Source organism: Mytilus trossulus, chromosome 10 (assembly GCF_036588685.1).
Source record: "Mytilus trossulus isolate FHL-02 chromosome 10, PNRI_Mtr1.1.1.hap1, whole genome shotgun sequence".
In the NCBI taxonomy this organism is placed as follows: Eukaryota; Metazoa; Mollusca; class Bivalvia; order Mytilida; family Mytilidae; genus Mytilus; species Mytilus trossulus.
In genome coordinates, this window is record NC_086382.1 from 332,688 (window position 1) to 351,361 (window position 18,674).

Here is an 18,674-nt window from a genome sequence, read left to right on the forward strand (position 1 = left end):
ACATCGTTTAAACGCTATATCATCGCAAATAACAGTCTAAATATATATCTCCATGTGACGTCAGATTGTTTACGAAAATGGCGGCCATCATCTGATGCTCAACATCAGCCTCTCTTTCTTTTAAGGTTCTCTCCTAAACAAACATTTATCTTGGACAATAACTGGTGTGTAGCAGCACCATGGCGTCCCTGCTGTGTGTGAAACAACAAGGTGGTAAATTACAAGTCCACAATAACGATGCCATTGAAGAATTAATGATCGACAGTCAGGATCATATTACAACCACGGTTTGTTCACCTAACGATGTACATATTTTGAAATATGCGAGGATTTGTTAATCAAAGACTATGAAAACTTGACCATTTGATCTCATATTATGAAAACGAAATGCCATTTTTGTTGTCATATTATTTATACACCAGTATTACAAAATGTGTGGTTGAACAAACATCAATCGGTATGGTCTGTTCGCCCTAGGTCCATTGTCCCATGTGTTCATTTGCCCATAGAGTCTGTTTGCCCATGATTTATTTTCCCTAATTTTTTTATTGAAATATTAACATTGAGGTAATGAGAGTATTATTATTAAAGATAATTGAACTTTTTCAGTTCTATACAAATGGATTAGAGGGGGGGGGGGGGTCAAAGGCGTCCTGATTGGAAATCCCGTCCTTAAATTCATGATATCCTGAAGTCCAAAATTTGAAAAAAGAACTCTGAGATCCTGAAGCACTAGATCCCGATGTCTCGAAAAAGATCCTAAGAATCTGTTTTGCTTGAACTTTTTTCTTCAATCTCATTCAACAATCAATTTTCAATGGTAGCATCAACATTTTACAGGAACTTTTGTGACAGTAATGTCCGAGAAATAGCGATAAGCATGATAAAGTGAATGATTGTGAATGTGTAACAGTGGTTTGATTCTGCAAGTGTAGTTTTTCTGTAGTAAGAAAATGCCTAGTGATTTTTATCCGCCAATGAAAAATCACTAGGTATTTCTATCCTGTGTAAAACGTCCATGAGTCATTATAAGGTTCTAAAAAGTTTTTTTTTAAGGGGAAATATATCTATATAAAATTTGGCTATATAGATTTTAGTGTATTTAAAACTTGCTTAGTTGATTTATGTAAAAAGTGGAGAGTTTTTATCCAAGGAATATGCACACTTGTGTTTTGAAACAAGGAACTGTTACACTAGTGATTTTGTGCCTGAATGATTGCACTAATTATATTATACTGGGATTAATTACACTTGTTAATTCTAATTATTTATGTTAATAATTAACCTGTCTAATATAAACCAAACAACGATATCAAGATCAACACTTTCACACTTAATTTACAGTTACTTTGAATAAAAACACAGCAGAATGAAAGTACTCTTACATATGCACCAATTTCAAGATGTTTTTTTTTTATGAATGAGTGACACAGGTTGACCCATGGTCGATTTGTGTAAATTATATTATAAATATAGGCATTGTGACATACATGAAGGTAAAAGAGAAAAAATGGATCAATCGGATCAAATAAGCATATAAATATATCATATAAATGAGATGTAGCCGATGATGGAAAGAATATGTCAAACTTTAAAAGCCATAAACATGATATTAACAAAATCCCACTTGCCTTAAATTTTCTATTTTAATATTTGAACTGAACATTGTATTTTTCCATTAAGATGATGAACCGATCAGCTGTGCAGAGGAGACGGTCGTCAAAGAGACCATACTCCACTCCAGCTGGGGCCAAACCTGGTACTGGAATGGATTCAAAAAGTTTGATTGGACAGACACTCAAAGTACAAGATTGGTTGAATGAAAAGACAGTCAAGAGTTTACAGGTAAATAAAGTTTACATTGAGCCACAGCCAGTTAAATACTGTACTGTGTGATGTAGCAATTTTGAACATAGAAATTTATATAATTTATGATCACTTACTGATTGTGATTTATCAGTTGTAGGAAACAATACAAGAAGCTGACTATAAAAAGAATATTGTATACAAAATGAAAATGATATGATTTCTCTGACAATTTGAAATTATGTAGAAAGATCTATCAACAAGAAGTAAAATTACTACCAATTAGAATAATTACAAATTAATGTTTATTAAAAGACATATTCCAGCGACTCATTTCACACAAAAAGTCTTTGAAGAAAGAGAAATAAAAAAATACTTGTTTAAGTTATAAGTAAGAACATTTCAGTATATTACAACAAGGATTTCTATAATAAGACCTTTGATTTCACAAAAGAATATTATTTCAATTTTTTTCACTACAATTGAATAGAAATAAGTATTAAAGCTACAAAAAGCATAAAAGCTTCAAAATGCACAGTAAGCTGCTAAATGCACGTTGAACTATATAACAAGCCCAGTGAGCTCCAACAGCTCAAGGTGTTTTACATATATTGTGTATTGAAACCTTTGTTTCATGAACAACTATATTAATCATGTTAATTGGGGCTTCCTAGACCCATATGTTTATTTCTGAAATAGTCATAATTTCATCATAGAATTTAAATGACTTTGTTCATTGCCTTATATTGCAGCATTTGCTTATTAAATATGCATTTATATACTGATATAAATATATATTCATATCCATAAGTTAATATGTATATTGTATCAATATTGCTTAAATATGTACATGAATATATTATATATAAGGAAGCAAATTCATAATATGCTAGATTTGGTTTTTCTTGTATCCATAGAGTTCAGCTAAATTACGTCTGGTATGTCAATATATATACTCAAGCCTTTTTGATTTAATTTAAATATATTATTTTAACATTGCTCTACTGTGAATGGGGGAATAACTAATACATAACTAAGCTACCAAAAATCCATATAAGGTTTTAACTTTATAATCAGTTTCTAATATGGTAAATATGGGAAGTAATTATATTGTCTGCTTTTTGTACAACACTCATATACAGGTTAGAAGGACTGAAAGTAAAGGTTATGGCTATGTGTTTTTTTTGTTGGTTACATTTGATAAATGATCACAAAAGGTTTTATTTGATTTGGAAAAATATGGAAACAAATACCATTTACTGAGAACTATGAACATGATGAAGTAAAAATTAGGCATTTAAATGATTTTTCAACATTTTCAGTTTGTGTCAAAAGAAATATTTTGTAGTCCTATTAAATAAAATTGGGGCATCAGACTCATGGCTTACAGTGAAGGCTGATCTTTTCCTCTTTTATTAAAATTTTACAGTTTCATACATACATATATGTGTTTTTTTAATGGGACTCATTGCAATAAGATTCTAGGTCGATAAATTGAAATAGGCCAATATGTGGGTTACATTTACATATATGTTTCCTGCAAAATAAAAAATCATGTTGTAGTCATGAATGCAATTTCAATAATGACATTTAGAAATATCGCTGTAGGCCTTGTTGGCTGTTAGATATAAGTAGTCATACTTTGACAGAAAGCTTCATCCGTTAAACACCAGATACATCGATATTAAAATGATTTAAATTTAAAAGGGGTTACTAAGATTTTTTTGTAAATGTAGAGCAAATGCCTATTTTACCCATAATGCATGTTCAACTTCCATTTAACTGCATGTCAAACAGTTTGTTATGTTTTTACAACCGTGTATATTGGTCTTTATTTTAATTGCATGTTGTGCATCTGTTGCATGTGAATGTTTTTTTGTTTCCAGTTGTTTACGATTCCACAAGCATGGGTAGATAAACAGGTAACCATGGTAACCATGTATAACTGTTGTCAGCAAAGGCAGGAGTCGTTATAAGTTTTAAAACTGCTGAAATACTGCCTGGGGATTCATTATAATTTGTTGGATACCAATTTTCATTGATTTTGATGGTACATACATATAGGACCCACAAATTTACAAATTTGTAAATGCTCATGGAATTACACATGTTCTATGAGAATATATAGACATTGGCAAAGCCACAAAAAAATGTTTTCCTCAATCTATGAAAATTGGTACTCATGACAATAAATGAACCCACAGTATAAGTAAAGTATGTATTAATCTGCCAGGGAATTCTTTTGTTCAATTGGTTATCTCCATTTAGCAGCATTATATCAGGGGAGATAATCTTTTTGTTAAAATGCATCTTGACTTTAATCAATCAATCATCCATCAAACTTGTCAGGACTCCTGAATATTATTGTTGACTTATTATACATTCATCAGCTTACAGGAAAGCACAATTCTATATACTACACATATTGCAACCTTATTGAAATATAGATCTGTGTCCACACTTTTCCTTACAAAGATCTGGCCACCCTGCATTCTTGTTTCTGTTCTGGTAATTATAACATCAGCCAAAAGAATTTCTACTTCTAAAATGTGAAAGGTGTGTATCAATACAAAACACTAGAGAATTCAGAAAGGTTTTTAAAAAAGAACGTAGAACAGAGGCTTTTTGAAACTTTGTAAGCAAAGTGTGGACACAGATCAGTGTTTCAATCAGATTGCACTTGACGTTACAGGCATTTCTCTTATCTTGCTTTATAGTCTTGCTTAAGGATAATGCTCCAATCCTCCTTAACTGTATGTTGGGTAATCAGGTCTTCACATTTCTCTGATTTCTTATTAATGTATATCATTTAAATATTTGTTAAAGGGAGGTAATGGAGCATATGAATTTATGATATATTATTATTTGTTAATAATTTTAGTAAATTTGGAAAATAATTGGAAATACATGTATTTAGATCTTTTTAAAACAATGTTAACCATTTTTTTAATTGAAAATGGCATTTAAGTGCATTTGTTAATAAATTCCATAGAATTAAAGTCAAGGAGGTTTTTTTTTATACTACAATTTACAATGAAAGTAAAAAAAAAAAATCATTTTATTTGTCAAAACATTTTTTGTGTCAATCCTTTTTCTGTGTACAAATTCCTTTCATAAATTATAAATAACAAAAAATGTTTTACTTGAATAATAAAACATCAAATTAGAAAGTCGATTTAGTTTTTTTCCAAATTGACATGATAATCGTGAAATATATATATATAATTTACATGTAGTCTAGTTATAACTAAAATTATTACTCGATTAATATAAAGACAAATTTGTTTCTGAATCAGATTTGGTATATGTCATGTTTTGAAATAAAATAAGCTTTAAAAAATCAAAGCTTAAAGTCATAAGAAACGAGTGACCGGTGAAAAATAATGTTCTTCCAATTCTTGAACCAATGCATACAATCATCATAAACTTATTCTTCTGTGCTCGAATTTATCATTTTTTTCGTGTAAATTTCGTATAATCGTCAATTTTGTTTTCAATCGGTCAGTGTTGTTGTGAAAATATGGCAGGTAATTAAAGTTCGTGTTTTAAAGCCGAAGTTTAAAGATTGTCACCTGTTTGTCAACAATTGACGAAAAATAAACAGAAAAGCATGGAAATAGAGCACGTGTTTAACATGTAAATTCAGATAATAGTTTATTTTAAGAACATCCATGCGTATTGTGGTCACCGGATTTTTACGAGATGGGTCACCTTGCATACGGAAAATATGTTGGGGGAATTGCTTGCTGGAAGGAAGCAATTCAAATAAAGTAAACTTCTTCTAAATATGAATAAATTAAAGAATTTTCTTCAGAAAAAAGTATATGTACATAAATTTTATAATGAAAACTATCCATTGAGTTATAAAAAACATATGCATTAATTTTTTTTGATTTGAGGTTTCTTATGACTTTAATATAAAAAGAAGATGTGATATGAGTGCGATTGAGACAATGTTTAGACGTAAACTCATCAGATAGATATGTATACACAGCACATATAATATGATATACAACTAACAAAAACACTTAAGACACAAAGTACTGAACACCTATAGATAGATGTCTATTATCTTAAAATATTTAATCAAAGACTCCTTCCTTCAGGGTTACAATGATATAGCCAAATGAAATATGCTGAAAGTTGTGCTTAGACACCACAATTGAATGAATTTTCTAAGGATTTACAAAATGTTAATAAGTTCTCTTTCTTTATGATTTTTTTCTTGTGTGTGCTTTCTCTTTTTTGCCTTTGACATTGCATTGTCAAAATCATACAATAGGGAATTTGACATTATAGCCACTAAAGAGCAGAGAATACCAAATAAAGAAACAAGTACCAAAATTAGGAGATGTTAAAATCAATACAGAGAGATAGGAATTTTAAGCTAACTCTTTTTCCTTCAATTTATTTCATGGATATATAATTCCTCTTATTATGAATTATGGTAGATAGGATTTTTTTTTATTTGATATTAGATTCTTTAGAAAATAACAATGCTAACAAATTTTTAAAGAATGATAAATTTATAAGTAAAAGAACAATATATATATATTTAGGATTTGGGAAAGACAAAAAGAATTTGAACAGACATTCAGATGGTTCATTTTGACAAACTGGCAGATTTTGTATCTTTTGGTTATTTATAGATACCTGTCAATTTGCAAATTTGTAAATCATAACAACTAAGTTTACAAATATTTCTTAAAAACTTTTGACACTGATTCTTTTTTCATGCATCATTATTTAAAAGTTGTTATTATATGTCAATTGGAGAAATCTAGAAGTCAGCTAGAGATTAGTTCAAAAATGAAATGTATTTAATTCATTATACTTTTATGGGACTCGGAATTTTACATTCATAACATTATAATGAAGTTGATTAACAGATTTCATTCCTTATTCACAAATTTACATATGTGATGTACACGTACTTAAGTTAGTCCTTATAATGTATACAGAAAGATATTCAAAAACTAAAATAAACATTGCCTGCACTGCAGCAGATTTTATAAAAATCCAGCTCATTTTCTCTGTAATTTTTTTTTTTAGGAAAAGTCTGACGTGGAATCAAAGGCAGCCAGACAGCTGTACAACCCACTCTTGGAAACAGAAAGCACGTTCGTCAAGGTAATTGTTAAGGATTTTGTTATTTGACAGAGCTTTTCCATACTAAAAAAGGGATCCTAGTTCCTGTCAATGAAAATTCTAGTTTCAAATAGAAAATATAAGCATACCTATAAATGTATTGTAAGTTTTTTGTACAATTTCACACTCATGGATTCACTCACTCAGAATGAGTTGACACATTTAATATTTCCCCATTTTAATAGTTATGGCCCATTTTTATGTTGGGTAGTCACTTACATGCTAATAGAAAGTTTCCTTGTAAAAAGAAAGTTTTTGGCATTTGAAATAAACAGAGCTCAGTGCTCCTTTATAACATTTTTTTTTTCAAGTTGTCTTGAAAACATACATTGCAACACTTTTTGTCAAAATTGTCATCTATTAACACTGAACTAGTAGTAGTAACATAATTGTTAAGGTGGCCTTTAGCTGTTTTCTGCTCTTTGGTCAGTTGTTTCTTTGACACATTCCCCATTTCCATTGTCAAATTTATGCATAACTTAAATGTGTTATAAATTTTCAGTTATTTTCTTAGGTACAAATACATATTTAGTACTTTTTGAGAAACAGTTACAATCTACACCTAATATTTATTCCAGGATATAGAAGAATATGTATGTCACAAAGATGTAATGGATTTACGTAAGAAAGAAATGCTGCATAAAAAATGGAATGATAGGGTTCATGAACCCTTACGTAAAAAGATCATTGATGTTATGGACGGCGAAGATTGGCCAGAACTGGACAGACGAAAGAGGGAATTACATAAACAGTATTTAGAATTTGTAAATGAAAAGGTATAACAACAGAAATCAAAATAGATATAAGAAGATGTGGTATGAATGCCAATGAGACAACTCTCCATCCAAGTCACAATTTGGAAAAGTAAACCTGTATAGGTGACATCAATGAACGGCCCTCAACACGGAGTCTTAGCTTACACCAAACAGCAAGCTATATTAGGCCCCAAAAATTACTAACTGTTAAACCATTCAAACAGTAAAACCAACAGTCTAATCTATATAAAAAGAATTTAAGAAACACTAGTGAATCACATCAACAAACGACAACCACTAATGACTTAACAAAATGTTTACTTTGAATGATTTATAATTTTTTCCCCATTTTTTATTTCATAGGATACAATGATTGGGCAATGTGACTAATTATTTAAATTTTGCATTATATAACTTTGGAATTTGGGACTTACAAGTGCAAATTCAAATATGAAACATTTATCTAATATTTTATGAAATTGTAACATTTTTTGCCTAAAACAGAATTTGTTTTGAGGAAAAAATGTATACATCAAATTCAAGAAACAACAATATTTGTAGAGCAGATATATCATTTTTTCAATAAAATTGAAGTTGTTCCATATTTATTGTGCTCAAACTCTAGGTGAAACAAGAATGATAACTCTTGTTATAAAAAACTTCTATAAATAAAGAAAAAGTTTTTTTTCAGGGTCATGTTTTCTTGGACACAATGGACCCAAGAGAATATTATGCACAAGCTTTGAATGGACACAGACCTGCGCCAATTAAGGTATGGCCCAATATGTAAATTGGTACAAAATACCTAAAAGAATCAAAAGAAAGAAATATATATTAACTTTTTACATATTTGTTTTTAAGAAAATTATTTTAATACAACACTATATATTTTTTATTAGATGTTTTGCTACTTGTAACCATGTTAATAAAATCAGAAATAAAATGGCAGGGTTTCGGGGGCAAAAAATTAATAAGGCAATCTTTATTATTTATATTCTTGAGATTTTTAGTTCATAATTTAAACACAAAATCTGAAGTTCCTGAACAGTCCATAGCTGAAATTTAGAGCCAATAACAAATGTTTTGTGGGAGCCAGAAGTTGAACTCCAGATACTTTTGATTGTAATTACTTTATCATTCTTTGGGCAATTAACTTATCAACATGTTAAAATCACAATGAACAATTTACTTTGGTTTTACTTTGCTGTAAAATTACTCTTTGACTTCGGTGATTATTTTAGCTGGATTTATTTCCTTTCCATGAGCTTTAAATGTGCTCATTTTTTTTTATCTGGAGTTGTGACCTTATAAATCTGAAAAGCCAAAAAGAAAAAAAATATATTAGGGTGTTATTTTTTTTTTATTCTGATAAAGGAACCTTTTTAAGAATTAAATCATAATTTAATGTTAGTTGTTGAAAGGTAGCTGGCAGTTTTCCTGTCATGTAGAAATGTACTTTAATGCAAGTTTTGGCTGTTAAATCTAATATGAAAAAAACTGATCAGAATTGTATATATGAACAGGCCCTTTTCACAGCCAAGGAGGTAACAGGGTTAACTTTGTAGCTTAGTAATAATAGCTTCTTTTAGCCATTAAAACTTATAGTATTCAGAAACTTTTTAACATAAATTGCTTCATTTTTTTAGGATTCAAGTAAAAAAACATTTGAAAAAAATTTGAATCTTTAAATTTTTCAAAGATTTTCATTCCTTAGGTTTTATTTTTCTTCATAAAAAGATGCTGCTTTTCTAGAATACTAAACTTTGTGGTTTTATTTTATTGATTCCCTAAAATGTAGTTTGCCATGCATCAGATAAAAATGAAATGTGCAAAGAAAGAAACGTTTTTGTACTAGATTCTGCTGCCTCTTTAATATACTATTGAAATTATTTATATTTTTTTTATATTTTTTTTATTTTTGTAAATGCATGTATATATACTAGATATATAACCATATAACACAAAAACAAAGATTAAAAAAAAAATCTACAATATTGTAATAAAACGTAATAATTAAAGCATGCATGCTATTTTTTTTTTTTTTTTTTTTAATTAGACAGATTTTAATGAATATTAATATGCATGCTCTGATTTAAACTATTTAATTTAAGTTAAGAAAATAGCTATTGAATAACATACTAATGATTTTATAATCAGAATTTGTGCTTAAAGTGGAGTAAGCACATGGTCAAGGCTCAGGCGCATTTCAACACACAACATTTCAAGGTATAGAATGCACAACTACGCCACAACAAAACAAAACTGTGTGACGTGTGTGGCTAGAATATTAAATTGAAAATGATTACTTGCCAAGATCTTTAGGGTTTTCTATGAGACCGCTTTACAGATTGACAGTACAAGGAGAAGAGAGAGGGGAGTGACAGGTTTTGGGGATAAAGGGGATAAAAACAAATAATGTGAAAAAAAAGTGGGGGTTAAAAACAAAAATTGAGATTTGAGAAATGAGCACCCATGTGTCACCCTTTCTAGAGAATGTGTCCAAAATGCTAGAATTTAATGGTTTTTCCTGAGAAAAAAATCTTCTCATTTTTGTTGGCTTAGTTGTGCAAGAATTTGTGTAAAAATGTTGAAATTGTTGATTTTTTTACATTGTTGAATATTATTTTTTCACAAAATTCATGTAATATTCCTTTTTGTTAAAAATTAAACTCACAAATTTATATCACATTTGACATAACAATTATGTTGGCATTAAATATTTAGTTTTTTCTGTTGTGAAATCACAATTTTATCTACACATTTATTTAATTTCATTGTTTGATTGAGAATTACACTTCTAAGCAGAAGGTTCAGATTATATATGTAATAATCAAACAGTAGTCATCAGGTCTCTGAAAGAGGAATTGTTGGATGGTGACCCAGAAGGGAGGCCCCTTCCTTCAAAATGAAAATTGAATATACTGAAGTTTTAAATTCAGGAATTACTGTTTTATCTAATTATTGGTAAAAATGCAAGATATATTAAAGGCAAGCCTGATGATTGCTATACTTCATAACAGACCTCAATATTGGCACTGACAATTTAACATTTTTAAGTGCTTAATAGGAATTTTTAACATAATAGGCAAAACTCCCAAAAAGTAAGTGTGACTATGAATCTTAATTCATGGTTTACTGAATATGCCTATGCCTATGTGATATTGAAAGCCGGATATGGTGTCCTGTGGATGGATATTCTTAGGTGGTTTTTTTACGGTTTGTTTTGTTTTGTTTTGTTGAGGATAATTTGATAAATTATACATACACCTGTACTATATAACGGCAAACCTCTGCAAAAAAACAAAATATTCCAATTTTTAGATTAGAATATCAACATGAAATGCTGGTATTAAAACAAACTTGTATTAAAACAAAAAAGAATATTTAGATAAATTGTAGAAAAATCCTTCAAGGAAGAATTTAGTTATATTAAAGGGAGATAATTCCATTGTACGATGTTTTATGTGTTCAGGTAGCATTTGCTAGCGATGAAGATCTTGAACAGGTAACTTTTGGGTTAGGTTACATGTGAACGGTGTTTTGATTTTGGACATCAGTTTTTTTGGTTTTAGGCAAATTTATTTGTGTGTGCATTTATGAACTCAGAATTGGGAACATGATGTGTATTATTATGAAATAGTTGAAAAAATGCATGTGAGGCAAGAATTCAAATAAATAACACCCGTGATTTTTTACAATGTAATAAAAGGAACTACAAAATTAATATTTGAGAACTCTTTTCACTGTCACATTATAACAAGGACTGAAGGAGAGACAAAAATAAAAATGAGAAACAGATTGTTAACCCTGTCTAACATTGATGAAATGGATTTGATTAACTGTTACTTTAACAATTTAATACTAACAGAATTATAAAACTTTTCTGTGTTGAATTCAAAGGTCCAAGCTACAATTGGTCCATGGTATTCTAATAAGTGAGCTAAATTATTTTCCCATGATTAGTAAGATGCTGTATTAAGTTATATATACAGGTACAAATGTATAAATAAATTCCGTTTAATTTTATTATTGTCACTCATTAACACCTGGTGTAATTACCAAAATATATTATTCACATAGTCAAGGTCTCACTAAGGCAAGTCAAGTCCTTGTGTCCTGCACTTGTTCGTCATTGAGAATAATAATCAAATTGAAATATAAATATTAAATTATGGAATTGATATATTGTGTTTCTTGGCATACACACCCTAATCAGAAATAACAAGTCCCTGGACCTGTTTCAAAAATAATGAGTCCCAGACCTGACTAAAAATCATTAGCACATATCAGGATATATATGATACAAAAAATTCAGACCTAATTATTTTCTTCCTTAAGAGGGGTAGGGTTTTGACATAGAAGTTTAGAAGACTCATTTTTGTGTTTATTTATTTTAGGTACATTTCTCATAATTGATGTTACATTTGTTAATTTTGCACAGTTTTATATGATTGTTTCTTATTTAATGTTTTGTAATCTGCTATTATTTAAAATTGCTATTTTAAAATTGAAGATTTAATGATGTTAAAAGTTAAATTCAGAAAATTCTATAATTGAAAACTTTGAAATTGTTCATATAAATTTGTCTTTTTTTTAAAACCAGTTTTCTAACATAATTTACTCTATTTAGGTACAGACACAAAAGTTCCGTGACCCACTTTTATCTCAAGGCCGTGAACGTAGCGAGGAGGAGCGTACAATAATGAGATGCATGACCGGGTACAATTACACAGACAAGGATATAGACCAAGTCAAGTTACCTCCCTTACCCCTTGTGCCACTAGGAAGACATGGCACGGACAGTATTAAGTGGCTTCAGATGCCACTGCATAATATTGAGAGTACTCCACGAATGGCTAGCAGGTATACATTTGTTACTTCCCCGAAATAATGATTTTTGTATTTCTGTAGAGTGGTTATAAATGTATTTTAATAGTGTGGATATTGTGTGTTTTATAATAGCATGTGTCTGTTTCTTTGAATTACTTATCTTTATTTTTAGCAAACTTTCTCACTTTTGAGTCATGTGTCATGAACAATTCAAGTTTATAATTAAAAAGCTCACTTGTTTTTTTGTAGTATAAAGAAAAGATAATGTTGTCCAGCTAATTTTTAATTAATTCTGAAATGAATTATAAATAATAAGATATATAAGGTCTTAAATTGAAAACTACATTTGAATATTATAGGAAATTTGTATGACCTTTTTTTTTTATATAAAAAACAATCACTGAGCTTCTCTACTTGATAAGATTATTATGTGGTGTTATTTTCAAATTTTCAAATGTTATGTAAAATAATCAACAATAAATATCAATACAAAACTAATACTTCACAGAACTCAGACACCAAATTACCAAACTATAGCAGCTGTAACACACATTTGTTAATTTATCATCAAGTTTTTCTAAGAATGGTATTGTCAGTTAAAGTTCATACACTTGGCATTGTAAAAATATACAAATATAACTTATTTTAAATTTTAAGTTACTGGAATCATTCCTGAAATGTTGCTATTAAAGTTTTTGCATTCAGTTTCTATCAGAAAGTAATGAATTATCTCCCTTTGATATTTGAATTATTTCCCTTTGAAATTTGAATTACTTCTTGTCACCTTTATTCCAACCAACAAAATATTTTTTTGAAATACTAATTATCAAAATATCACATACCGTACATAAACTGCGGAACACCCTACCATTGATTCAAATTTTTTAAATAAAATTAAGGACTGAGTATGGTTTTATAATTTAAAACAAAAACTTGTTTTAAATGTGTATATATATAGTCATAGATGTAGATAACTCGATTCGTCTGATTCTGACCCCATTTTCTGATAAAAAGTAAATGTGTGTGTGTGCATGTGAGTTTCAATACAATTAGAACATTAGACTTGGCACATATGTTTTTATTTGGTATTTGCTGGAGGAATTTGTATGTACTGAACTTCAACAGAAAATTTTGTGAAATTAATATATTTCCTTAGATTTGAGATCTAAATGTTATAGGGTTAATTAGGAATAATCAAATCACAGTACATTGGAACTTGTGCCAAGTTGTATTTATTGTAGAGAATAAAGATTTCTTTTCCCAGTTAGCATACAAGTGTTAGAGGACAATTTCTGTAGATTTGAAGGTGAACTTTTTCCTTTAGATTATATGATACATTTTCTGTAGATCTGAATACTTTGTTTTTCCCTGTAGAGTAAGATTTGAGGTAAGGAACATTTAGACTAGTCAGTAACCCATGTATATTTAGTACCTTAATCCTGCCTCTACCTTTACCTTTTAGATACCTTGACCTAGTTCGTTAAAATTTACCGTAAAATTTTGTATACTATTTATGGCTAGTGTATGTGATAGTCATAATATAGAGATTTTTATTTAGGTTGAAACAACAGTGAACTTGTATTTCATGCTGGTTTGGTATTTATGGCAGATTTTTGAAATAAAATTGAGAAAGGAAATGGGGAATGTGTCATAGCGATAACAACCCGACCATCTGTTTAAAATTAAAGTTCGTCTGAAATAACTGTTAGTGTTATTTACATCTATTGTAATTGTCATGATATACAGATTTTCAGATAGGTGTAAATGTATCTTATGTTCTTTTGGTGCTCAAATGGCAGAAATTTGATGCCTTCAAATATGTTGAACCCAGTGAAAAATTGATGGTCCTGTATTTACAGTAAAATTTTTGCTATTAATTATTTCCATAGTTATAATTTAGAGTAGGCTAATTATATTTGATGCCATATATATTAAAACATCACAAACATTTAATTGGATATCAAAACCAACATCTAACTTCAAGATTGAGAACCTGTCTGATTTTTGTTGGTCCTGATGGACAGGAGCTCAAGTTTTCTCAAACCCAGAAAAGTGGTGTGTTTAAATGCGTCACTTGTTAAGTCCCTGGGTAGTTTAGATTTTGAACATGTGGATACTCTTGAACTCTATACAAATGTTGTCATCTGGAATCTGGATTTCTTTTTATCACTTATCTTTAATATCAAAAAATTAGTTTCATGTCATTTGATTTTCTGTAATAATTTAACATACGAAATGCTTTTCTTTTCAGTTTCTTTAAAAATGTACCATACTTATAATACTTGTTAGGTATTTTTGAAGAATTATAGAAAATATTATATATATTATTTAACAAGCTAGAATTAAAAATTAAGTCCAGCTTTACAATATGGCACTAACATTTCATTCTGCTCAATATAATGTTCTTTTGTATAGAAATTCCAGTAGGGAATTTGTTATAGTGAATTTCAGATTAAGCATATTAACTTAATCTCACAAAAAAATTGTGTAGGTCTTTTTTCGTTGCAAACATTCAAATTTCCTGAGGCAAACATTTAAACTGTGGCACGACAAAGAAAACGATCGTGAGAACATCTGTTATATGTTTAGCTTTCACTGATACATATTTTTTTATTGAATTTATGAGATGTTTATTCAACTAAAATTTCATGAAATTTTATAGTGGCAGCACTGATCATTAATGAACCTGAACTTCTTTCTGCAAGTAAGGCCTATTCCATGGTAAAATTTGAGAGAAAATCATGAGATTACACAAATTATTTAAATTCAAAGACTACATTCTTGAAAAGATAATAAATATATACATTTTTGTGTGTCTCATGGTTTTGTCTTAGAGTTATTTTACCATGGTTCTGTTCATTGCAGCATGCTATATATTTGAATTGAAGTTTATGTTGCAATCGCACACCCTGTTGTAAATCAGCATTCACAGTACATCCCAATAATTTATGACATTAGAATACAGATACTTCATAGGTTAAATTTATTAGATTCTATTTCAGATGTGAAGATAAGAAGATTACCCTAAAGACTATTTTCTATATGTTACTTTTTTTAGCTTGATTTCTTGGGGAAAATTTTTAAAAAAATGAAATGTACATCATTTTTACTTTTATTGCAGAATTTGAACTAAAACATGAGATTTTTTTTTATCACCTAAAAAATAAACTTCTTATAATCCTTTGAATTTTTATGAATTAATCCACAAATAATTCCCACATTTTTCTCTTTTTATTTTTTAAGTTAGAAGTCATTGTCCAATTGCCTCTCTTTTTAGTCATTTATACTATCAACTTTTGGATCATTTAATTGCTGTTTCTTATGAAAGAATAGAAAAACATAGTTTTAATACTTATTGCTTTATTCATTATAAAGTCGTATATATGCTTATAATATACATCAACATGCATCTTACAATCTTTACTCTCTTCAGACTGAATTTTGAAAGTTTCATTATTTTTTTTATTTAATTGACCATTGCTCCTGAACTCCAACTTATATTAACACTTACATATATAACTTTAAGGTCAAGGTACAGTAAATGGGTTATGAACTTTCAATACAAATGATTGACTTTTTTTTCAAAGAGTTATAATTCATTAAAGTTTTGGAAAATAAGAGATAAATGAACATTTGTTTTCAACTTTTAGTTAAAGCTGGATTAACAAACCAAAGTTCAAAGCAAAATTTTATAAAAATCTGTGAAAAAGCCCATTTACTGTACCTTGACCTAAAGTGCACCCACAATCCTATGTACATGGTGGTGGAAACAATATTTGTATGATGATAGAAAGCAATATATCACCTATTATGAGGGCGATATTACTTTGGATTCATAGGAGCTAACATGCACTTTTCCATCAAATTGTATATTTTATATAAAAACACAATGAGGTATATGAATTTGTATTGTAAAGAGTATAATATCTAAAACTGGTTTTTTTTAACCATAGAATCTAGGCATTATACTATTCATTTTAAAATTGTATTTTTGTTTTATGAGAATATAATATTATTTTAATATATCAGTGATCTAAGCCTATTGGAAAAGTCAATACAATGTATAATGTTACTAAGATTATGAATCAATCTAAACAGCCAATATAATATGACTAGGGATCTTGGCAAATAGATCACTCATGTTCTGAAGCAATCAGAAAAAATATTTGTTTTACTCAGGAACTGAGCTGCAATTAGATCAGCATTCAGTTGCTGTGTAGAACATTAAACTCTCCCCTTATATCTGTAATTTATTTAATATTCCTATGTTCCAATTTTCATAAGGAAATGGTTTTCTCCAACGTGAGCATACAACGAAGCCTCTAGAAAATGTTTACTCTATTAAAATTTTGAATTCATGGTTCCTGTGTATACATTTGTACCAATAAAAATTTTTAAAAAATGGTATCTTAAAAAGTATAGTAAATCCAGAGTCATTAACCAATCAGAAACTTAAAAAAGTTCAAAATGTCCAGTCATTTAAAAGTTTTAATTTCTAATTACAGAAGGAGGATGCAGGGTGTCTTCAATCAGTGTAACGTAGATTTTGAGGAATGGTCTCAAACACAGTACAACCACAGTCTAGTCGACGAAGAACTTCATATACAGAAAAAGAGAATGTTTAAAGAAGTTCCACCTTTTAACAGACCCCCCAAAAAGGTTCAAGGTCTTAAAAAATGTGTTTCATATGATAGTTATACACAAGTTATTCCCGAGGATATGTTAACTAGTAACATGGACTCAATTCCAGAGGAAAGGTTGGTTGTTTCCATGCAACAGACTCAGAATGGAATAGACCAACAAACAATGGCCGTCTCTTAATCAGTGACCTTGTCCTTTGTAGCTTGAACTCAATCACTATGGCAATAAAAGTGCATTTTTTTGTGTAAAAGTGAGAACTATAGATGTAAACAAGAGCTTAATTTGCATTTACTGACTGTCAATTATGACATGAAGCTGCTTGTTATGTTTGACTCTTCATTTTGTTAATTCTTAAAATGACTGTTTGCTTTGTACATAGAAGGGGCACAAGTTTTACTGATATTTGTTAAATAATTATGATGAGAAATTGTTTTTATCTTTTTCATTAATTTGTTTTCCTTGCTTACAGACTACAGTGTCATGCCTCTTTTTTCTCTTTTAATTTTTAAACACCAAGGATTGAAGCAGCCTTCACGATGTATTTTAATATTATTTCCAGAAAAAAAAATCTTTCTTCACTGTTTTTATTTTACATTTTCACATATTTGTTATCAAAACACTGTATTTTGTATACAATCATATTTTTTTTGGCATTCCTTCATACCTTTTTTCATCTATGATAGGTCTGCAGAACTAGAACATAAATTTTCTGTGAAATTGTTAATGTTTCCATGCTTTTTTCTAGTCAAATTGTTCTTATAATGGGAAGTAACTCCTTATAAATTTATTCCACATATACAGGGTGTTTATTTAGATGATTTTTAGTTTAAAAGAGCCACAAAAAAATAATGTGGGTACAGATCTTAAGTATTTTGTTTTGTTTCAAGATTGGTTTTTTCAAGGGGGTCTTCAAATTGAAAGAATTATGATTGTATTTATTTATGCAAGTAAAGGGAAAAAAGGAAAACAATATTTTTATATAACATCTATGAAAGTTTTAGATACTCTTCAGTTTAAGAGACTTGAACTTATAAGTAGAATTTGTTTAAGATGTTTAAGATGGACTAAAGATTAAAAAATCAAACCAACAAAATAAAAAAGAATAATGAAATAAGTTATTAATTTTTATATATTATGTGTTGAAAAGGTTTTTTTTATTAACAAGTTGGAAATTTTTATGTTAATTTTATGTGTTATTTACAATATTGATTTTATTATTTATACTAATACATGTAAAGAAAAAAAAAATTTGTTTGGCTATCTTCCTTTAAGCATGTTAAGTGGTACAAATTTGTACATTTTAACTTTAAATAAGTACTTTGTACACATTTGTAATATATCCTTTTTGAATTTAACTCTGGAATACATATTGGTATCAATTGGAATGAGTCCAAAATATAAAAAAAACCAGTCATATGAAATATACCCATATGTTGAAAAAAATGGAATTAAATGACTTTTCTACATACTGTACCTTTCCAGTAAATTTGATTT

At 29.0% G+C, this 18,674-nt stretch overlaps 1 protein-coding gene across 8 annotated transcripts; it reads left to right on the top strand.

Annotated features, from left to right (window-relative positions):
• Positions 1–72: 72 nt before the first annotated feature.
• LOC134686690 (protein FAM228B-like) lies at positions 73–17,993 on the top strand. 8 transcript variants are annotated; one of them, XM_063546363.1, is made up of 10 exons: positions 73–287; positions 1,684–1,845; positions 3,693–3,728; positions 6,859–6,936; positions 7,533–7,730; positions 8,401–8,481; positions 9,867–9,935; positions 12,340–12,572; positions 13,914–13,926; positions 17,045–17,348. In XM_063546363.1, the coding sequence occupies exons 1-10, from the start codon at positions 180–182 to the stop codon at positions 17,075–17,077; spliced, it is 1,011 nt and encodes a 336-aa protein (XP_063402433.1). In that variant the 5' UTR covers positions 73–179; the 3' UTR covers positions 17,078–17,348. The 8 variants fall into 8 exon arrangements, with proteins under 8 accessions (XP_063402433.1, XP_063402427.1, XP_063402430.1 ...); XM_063546357.1 differs by lacking the exons at positions 3,693–3,728; positions 13,914–13,926 and adding an exon at positions 2,724–2,744 and having other exon boundaries at positions 17,045–17,993; XM_063546360.1 differs by lacking the exons at positions 9,867–9,935; positions 13,914–13,926 and adding an exon at positions 9,233–9,253 and having other exon boundaries at positions 17,045–17,993.
• The last annotated feature ends 681 nt before the right edge of the window (positions 17,994–18,674 follow it).

What these genes read in the sequence shown, in the direction of transcription:
- LOC134686690 (XM_063546356.1), top strand. Translation starts at nt 180, where the DNA reads ATGGCGTCCCTGCTGTGTGTGAAACAACAAGGTGGTAAATTACAAGTC. An exon ending in AGGATCATATTACAACCACG is followed by an intron (nt 288 to 1,683) that starts GTTTGTTCACCT and finishes TTTTCCATTAAG; the next exon opens with ATGATGAACCGATCAGCTGT. An exon ending in TCAACACACAACATTTCAAG is followed by an intron (nt 9,936 to 12,339) that starts GTATAGAATGCA and finishes TACTCTATTTAG; the next exon opens with GTACAGACACAAAAGTTCCG.